Genomic DNA, 7777 nt, shown 5'->3' with positions numbered 1-7777 from the left:
AAGCAAGTGTCACGTTAAGGCGTAATTCGCTTAACCATATGGTTCACAATAGGTTTGTGGCTTACATTTAGAGTCGTTTTCTTTTGCTGCAATCACTTACCTATGTTATGTTAGCTGTCTTACAATTGAAACTATTTTAAACACTTAGGTTCAAGGACACTGTTGGAATTCTGTTCGACTGTTGGAATGGGAAGTGGGAAACCATTATTTAGTTAACTTATTCTGCTTTAAAACATCACTTCTGGCACGTTTGTTTTCAAGTTTCACGCTAATGGTTTTTCCATTTGTGCGGGTTGTCTAATATTAGATCGTTAATTGATCACACGTTGACATTTCTATCATTCGGCAAAGTTCACTCAACCAAAAATCAAACATCCGGTACACGACGGTGGTATAAAGTGTTCAAAACAGTATAAATTATTAGTTTCTATCCACAGCAAACGGAACATTCTACTGACTATGGATCGATTTCGATAAGCAAATGTACCAGCGAAACTTGGACGCGCGCGCGCACACTGGCGATCAACACCGCTCACCAACTGTCACCGGCAACGGTCGAGAACGGAATGCTGATGTTGCGCTGGCGTCGGGTGCTTCATATACGCACCTCCACGGAAACACACACGCGGTCCGACGCGGAGCAATTATTCTGAACCACCGGCGTTCTCTCTCTCTCTCTCTTTCTCGGTGCCTGCGTGAGGTGTGACTTCTGCCTAGATGCTCACAGCAGGTTCAGAGGTCACCGGGTTGGCAGCGATGGACGAGCGAGCCGATATCATAATCTCGGACCGGGCGCTCGGAAAGGGATAAAAATTACACTAATTGTCCACGCCCGCGTCCACGGGCGCACGCTCGTCCGAGCCCCCGCCAGGAAGTTGGTGGACTCCACCGGACCGGCACACGTCACGTTGGAAGCAAATTAAAATGTTTACACATTGTGCGACATACACACGGTGCTGCTTACCAATGAGTGCTGCTCGATCGAGTAATCGATCGTGGTAAGCAGATTTCTTGCTTTGCGGAACGATGCGCAACGGGCGCGGAACGATGGACAACCGTGTGGTTAAAAGGATAATAAATGAAATAGTTGGCTTTTGCAGGGGTGATTGGTTTTTGCTTTGGAGATTTGTAAGTAGAGAAACGTATGTAATGTTGTGTGTGCGTGCGTGTGCATTGTTTGGTATGTTGGATTGTCTTCAAACAAAAGTTCAATTGGGGCCTGTACTGAGTGCAGTGTGGCTTAAGGCCTTGATTTTTTGACGAAAGCAAATGGTTGGCATTGGTGCAATGGAATCTAGAACCTTCTTGTAATTAATTTTACCTTGTTTATTGGAGTAGATTATCATGCTGTGGAATGACGCTTTCAAATTAGGTAAAGATTTCGGATAACTAGTAAGTCATCTAATTATTGGATGATATTTCTATAAAAGTGGACATATGTTCGAAGAAAATAAGTTAAATATAAAAAAAAAATACTGATGCGTCAGTTTGAGTGAAATGTTACGTGAGGATAAGAGATTTAAATACCACAACCAATTATTAAATACCTAAATTGTATTACAGTGCGAAATGATTAAAAATATTCAATATTTGAAATTGAATCATAAGAAGCGATTAATCTTAATAGCAGCTAAAAGAAATCTGAAAAACAAATTGCTAGAATTATTTTATTAGAACGTAATATTTACAATAAAACTTTAACAAAACGAAACCGAATTAAAAAAAAAAATACGCACAAGTTGAATAAAATCAACCTTTATTTGTTAACCATCCAAAAGAACAAAAAACCAATAAATTAACGCTTTTTTTAACGGAATGCTACACTCACCATTTGAAATGACACTTGCGCTGAACTTGAACTTGTTTCCCCCACCTTGGAGCAAACCGCAAATGGAAGCCGAAGTGGCGTTTCTGCTTCGTACCGAGAGCCGAGCGAGCACGTGGTACCGATCGCGAGCGAACTTTTTTTGTTGTTGTAAGATTTCAAATTTGTTTTTAATAATTTATAATAGGCATAAGGAATATTTTAATGGTATGTACAAATAAGTTTGAATTTAATTGGTTAAATTAAATTAAAATTGGTTAAATTAATTTTATAATTATATATATAACTTTTTTTAAATTAATTTGATAATATATAAATATATAACAATATTTATATCCAAATACAAACCCAAATAAAATAAGAACCTTATTTTGCTTTAAGTAAAATTTATTTCATTCAGTAAAGTAGTACTTGGCGGTAGTTAAGTATTGTTGTCTGATAAAGCAGATTTCGAGAGCAGAACAATTAAATCATGCTTAAAAAGCATTAGAGACAATCATCAAGAAGAAGAACAATGTTCCAACACAAAAAGAAAAAGAAGACATTGTTAAAAAAATTAAAAAAAGCTATCACTTCTAACCAACAAACAAACAGAGGTATTCCATCTAAAGTACCACCAACTTCCGTCCATTATCGATCACCCGATAAGACATAAAACCACTACAATCGAACATTGGCAGTGAGTGTGAAGAATTTGTGAGCGCAATTTTTAGTGTTGCCATTCCGAATATGCACCGCTCTTATTACGAAAAAGGGTGAAAAAGGGTTTATTTACTGGTCATACTATTTCCGTTCCCTTACCTGTAGCCAATGGCACCTACACACTGGTGGTAGGTTGCTTACACATCAATATTAGCGATGAATCATTAAACCCTATTCGAGGGTGAAGTACGCCCTGTCTCATACAGTTGCATGAATCATTTGCCAAACGATAAGATGATAACAGCGTGCTATGTGTAGGTTGGTAACAACGTTTGATCAGTTGCAACCGTTTTCTCCACACGGTTCGGTGTGCGTGTATGTCTATGGCGCGTGTGTAGTGGTGGTAGTGACCCAGCGATATTAGACCGCTCTTATCAGTGTGTAGTGTATTTATTTGACTTGTCCAGCAACAAACCACCCCGAAGAGTTAGTCTAAAAGCGCAGCGCAACCGAGACAGTTGGCATTCGTACGAGCGTGTGAAGCAACCCGTTCCGTTGGCTAAGATTCATTAGTTTATTTTATTGCACTAAAAGCATTTATTAACATCTCCGGCGCAAAAATGAACACAGGTAAGCGGCAGTGAACGCATATTTTTATCGTGCTAAAAATTGAGAGTGTTCATCAGTTTTTGAATCTGGTTTTGATCTAAATCATCTGTTCAAACAATCTGCCAAGGAGTTTGTGCAACACAGTTTGGGGAAAACCGGTGCAAATCATGTTGTGATACTTTCTATCGTTTCGAAAACCGTTTCGAAAAACCGAATAAGTAAAACAAAAAAAAAAAATTCCTGAGTGCACCAAGTACCTGGTCACGTAACTCTCGAGTGTGATAAATATGAACTGGACGAGGTATCGTTATCTTTTTGCGCAAAAGGTGTCGGGCCGCAATCGGTCATACCAACGCCCCATTGATTTCTTATCACCGACAAAATGGCTAACAAAACAGGAAAAAACAGAGGTGACAAATATGCAAAGCCTCCCCATGGAAAATAGAGACCCAGTACGGGGGATTTTTATCATCCCTCCCAGCGAATAGAGACCGGGAACGGTGTGGAAGGGCGTTTTTGTTTTTCCTTATCTTTACCCGGTTCGGATTAAATTGCAGGATTTAACTGGATTCCATGGACCGCACACCAGGGCATTCCGCCGGTAGCGGTGCACGCCGGAAATGACCAGGACGGTTCGCCGATCTATGTCGGCCGGGCTTACCATGAAGGTGATCAGCTGCCGGCAAAGGTGATTCCAACGAAACAGGCGGCCTACGTTTCGCACAATGGTATGGAAATTTTCAAGACACACTTCGAGGTACGTTGTGTAATGCGCGGATGAAGGGAAATTTGTTTCACTAAATCTAAACTTTCTCGTCAGGTCCTTACGGGTACCGGGTTCTCCTGGGTCGGTAGTGGAAATGGACACGTTCCGGCTGGTGCCGTTCTGGCCGGTAGCACAACCACCGGTGAGCAGCTGTACGTTGGACGTACCCATCACGAGGGCAGCCTGACCCCGGGCAAGATACACCGATCCCACGGATGTCTCTACATTCCGTTCAACGGTGCAGAACAAAGCTTCCTGTCCTATGAAGTTCTCGTCGGACAGCAGCGCTGTAAGTGTGATGCAACGCCAAATCCAACTCCCCTGCGAGTTCCCGAACTGATCTGAAATGTTTTCGTTTTGCAGCGAACTGGCAACACTGCTCGGCACACGCACCGATGCCACCGAGCGCAATCCTGGCGGGACACGATTCGGACAGCTCACCAATTTACGTTGGCCGTGCATACCACGAGGGTGATCAACTCCCGGCAAAGGTGATGCCGACGAAGCAGATTGCGTACGTGTCCCACAACGGTATGGAAATTCCGAAGCACTCGTACGAGGTGCTGGTCGGTGGCAACGTGTCCTGGGTACCGTCCGGATTCGGTAGCGTACCGCCGAATGCCGTGTTTGGCGGGCGCACGTCAACCGGTGAGGCGCTGTACGTAGGCCGGGCGCACTATATGGGCAGTTTGACACCGGGCAAAATCCATCCAAGCCACCAGACGCTCTACATACCGTACGGTGGCAGCGAGATCCCGATCAAGAACTACGAGGTGCTGATCGAACACTGAGCATCGTATCCGTTGGTGGTCCTTTCTTTCCGGTCGATAAAAGCGTCGAACTAGTAGCACGTACATGTACTTCAATTGTTTATTTCTATTTGATCATCGATCGTCAAACGAAACGCACACACGTTTGTGCAGGGTGGGTATTTTTGAATTCTTGGGGACGCGTTGACGCGGTGTGAAGCGAAGCAGTTGCAAGGCGATCCATTTAAAATGTGCAGTCCCTCGTCGTGTCGGGAGTTTTCTTCACCTGATCTAGCAAAACCAGCTCGTAAGTGATGATCGTACCGGCCATCTGTGGGAAGCGAGATGCAATCAATAACAGTGTAGTAGGAGGCTCCAATAAATACATGCCGAAATAAAATGGGACAGCCTTAACACTGCTTTATCGAAACAATAAAAAAAAATACCCGCGCGCATATGGTGACGTTAATCTAGCAGTGTCGTATCTTGTTTTGCTCTGTACCCAAAGGACCGGCACACTGATAAAGACGAGTGTGTTCAATTTACCTTTGCGCCCAGAAGTGCTTTCCGCACAAATAAAAAATACCGGCGCAGTGAATCAATCGATAAGTAATGGCAATGACGGCGGTACTTTACCGTTGTGCAACGCTGCATCATTGCGTCAAGTGATAAGCGAGGCTATGGTTTATCGAGGTTTGCCTTAAAAAAGCTTTAGGCCCAGAACATCAGATATCTTCCACGCGAATAGCTTACCGCCAGTATTAATGGTCTTCGGACGAAGAAGAACCTCTTGCCGGACAGGGCATTCTCGGAGGTGGCCACTGCGTCACAAAGGCGCCTTAGATCCAGGTTCCAGTTTGAGCTGGGAAAGCGACGCAATGTTTCCAGCGGACGTTCCGAGGCTCGGCTGATCGAGGATACGACAAACAGCATGAGAAAGCAGCGACAGATGAGAAATCCGAGCGAATACCAGAAGTATATCGTCGTCACAGTGGTCGGTTTAAGGCTGCAAGCAAGCGTTAGATAATGGAAGACATTTAGCGTCCGCCAGGCGGTAGTATGTCTGTGGGTTAGTGGTAGTGGTGATGGTTTGTTGCACACCAGGATCAGAGATCAAATCTCATCCGAGAGCAATTTTTTCCCGCACTTTTTTCAACGATTCCTTTCAGATTATGTTGTGCTTGCAGTTGAAATAGGGAATAAAATGATGATAATATTTACTCGAAACTGTTGAACAGCTGCACGGTGATGAAGAACATATCGTTGGCGCAGCTGAACAGTATCAGCTTCGAGAAGCGCTCATCAACGAAGGTGACCAGCTCGGACAGACGCACAAAGTCGAGCCGAAGTCCACGCCAGACGCCCTGCGTTTGCGGTTGGCCCTCGAGCCGTTCCAGCCGCTCGTTAAACTGCACAAACCGACGCTGAAGTCCAAGGCTGAGGCAGATGATAAACACGTCCACATAGTGCCAGGTGAACTTGGCGATCCGCATCGTCAGCTCGATCGTCCAACCGAGTACCGCATGGTACGGGATGGCGCGCAACACGTACGGATGTTCACGGTGGAAGAAATTCTTCCAAAATCCGCTCCGATGCGGACAGTAGCGTATGTGGAGCTCGTTCAACTTATAGGCCGACAGGAAGTTGAGTGTGTCCTCAACGAAAGCAAAAAACATCACGCTGAACGCGATTAGGCGCACCTTATGGTGGAATGGGAGCGAGCGAGCCGGTGGTTGATACGGTTCACTCCGGAACGGCAACTCATCGACGTACCAGCGGCCCATTATGTTGCACCAGTTGCGGGCCAGCAGCATTAGTTCGACCATGAAAAACACGATGATGGCGTAGTACACGAGTGACGCTGTAAGGAGGGGAGGTGGGACAAAGGATGAAGCCGAATTCTAGCTCACTTTAAGGCGGTGTACTTACAGGCTTCCTGTACACCGAACGAGGGCTGATCGACCGTGTACGCAGCGAGCATCGCGATAAGTGTCAACATGAGACCGAGAGTGACACAGCCGTACACGAACTGAACGGAACGGTAGCGCATCCGGACGGTTCGCGGATCACTGTTCCGGCCGTAACCGGTGATGGGCACGAGAGAAAACAGTTGTCCAACAAAGATGACCGCTGCCAGTGCCTCGTGTGTGCTGCACTCTCGGTTCCCGGCCCCTTTGGCCGGTGTTTCCGCAGCCAGTGCGGTGGACGGTGTGGACGGTGGTCTTGCCGAGCTGCGAACACCCGGGAATCGGTCATCGGGTGTCATGTTTAGCATGGTGCAAAGTGAATCAACGTCCTCGGTGAGATTATCCCGGCTGTAAGCAAACAACCGACGCCCAATGATGGTGTAACACTTGGACGACCTGCTTGCCTGCGAGCACAACGATATCGGCCACCGCCTTTGCTGAGCTGTCAAACCAAACTGTTTGTCCACCGGACAAACCAGGAACAAACAGGAGTTAGCGTTCCTAGCGGGCGTAAAATTGAATATTCGTGACAAACTAATGTAAACAGAACAATTATCCCGGTCGTCCGGTCAACTTTCACTTTACGCTGGGAACCGGCACAGATGCTTACCCCATGGTCAAACCAATGGCTGGTAGACCGACCCAGCATGATGGATCCTTTGGCCGTGACGTCAGGGCGTACGCGTGGAGTGGTGGGGGTGCTCGGATATTGTTCGAACTCCAGCGGTTCCGGTGATTGAAAGTCAACAAATGGGGATTGGGGATTATGCAGGCCAAAGCCGCACGGGGGTGGTGGGGACTACCGTTTATGATTACCGTGGAGTGCCGTGTGCTTGACTTTGCCCAACCGAGAGCCGATCGTTATAAACCAATTATGCTGACCGGTGGAGCGTTTCGTTGGCAGATTTATCATCATCCAGCGTCGCGTTCGGGCAACTAAGAGCACTAGCGACGCGGAAAATCGCCTAACCTTCGTATGTAAATATTTGAAGGTGTAATGAGGTGCTAATTATCGCATTAAATCGGAATCGTTTTACAACGGAACGGGCGTTTTGGAGTGATTGTGGTGGGATATTCTCGGCGACGGGTGGGAGAAGCATAAGAGAAAAGTTTTCTTTTCCATATTTAATAGCTTTATAAGCTTTAATTCTTTACCGTGCTGGGCTATTACTTCGGTTTATGTTGAAGAAGGTATTCCTCAATCTTTAATCGGCTATTT

The 7777-nt window shown here is 45.8% G+C and overlaps 2 protein-coding genes across 2 annotated transcripts; one reads left to right on the top strand and one right to left on the bottom strand.

Annotated features, from left to right (window-relative positions):
* Positions 1–3087: 3087 nt before the first annotated feature.
* Positions 3088–4633, top strand: LOC128716267 (uncharacterized). Its single transcript, XM_053811188.1, has 4 exons — positions 3088–3097; positions 3634–3833; positions 3897–4131; positions 4206–4633. Exons 1-4 carry the CDS (start codon positions 3088–3090, stop codon positions 4631–4633), a joined length of 873 nt encoding a protein of 290 aa, XP_053667163.1.
* Positions 4634–4835: 202 nt separating this feature from the next.
* Positions 4836–6857, bottom strand: LOC128712816 (gustatory receptor for sugar taste 64a-like). Its single transcript, XM_053807687.1, has 4 exons — positions 6521–6857; positions 5813–6452; positions 5345–5597; positions 4836–4922 (listed from the first exon to the last, which is right to left on the bottom strand). The coding sequence occupies exons 1-4, from the start codon at positions 6855–6857 to the stop codon at positions 4836–4838; spliced, it is 1317 nt and encodes a 438-aa protein (XP_053663662.1).
* Between the last annotated feature and the right edge of the window lie 920 nt (positions 6858–7777).

Source organism: Anopheles marshallii, chromosome 3 (genome assembly GCF_943734725.1).
Source record: "Anopheles marshallii chromosome 3, idAnoMarsDA_429_01, whole genome shotgun sequence".
NCBI classification, from domain to species: Eukaryota; Metazoa; Arthropoda; class Insecta; order Diptera; family Culicidae; genus Anopheles; species Anopheles marshallii.
The sequence above is the reverse complement of the archived record's forward strand: the minus strand, read 5'-3'. Positions and strand labels throughout refer to the sequence as shown.

Excerpts from the sequence above, each read along its gene's own strand:
- LOC128712816 (XM_053807687.1), bottom strand. The coding sequence starts at position 6,857 with ATGACACCCGATGACCGATTCCCGGGTGTTCGCAGCTCGGCAAGACCA. Across the intron at positions 5,598-5,812 it reads CAGCTGTTCAACAGTTTCGA|CCTTAAACCGACCACTGTGA; the intron begins GTAAATATTATC and ends GCTTGCTTGCAG. Across the intron at positions 4,923-5,344 it reads GAAGACCATTAATACTGGCG|ATGGCCGGTACGATCATCAC; the intron begins GTAAGCTATTCG and ends CGCTTCCCACAG.
- LOC128716267 (XM_053811188.1), top strand. Across the intron at positions 3,834-3,896 it reads TTTTCAAGACACACTTCGAG|GTCCTTACGGGTACCGGGTT; the intron begins GTACGTTGTGTA and ends CTTTCTCGTCAG. Across the intron at positions 4,132-4,205 it reads TCTCGTCGGACAGCAGCGCT|CGAACTGGCAACACTGCTCG; the intron begins GTAAGTGTGATG and ends TTCGTTTTGCAG.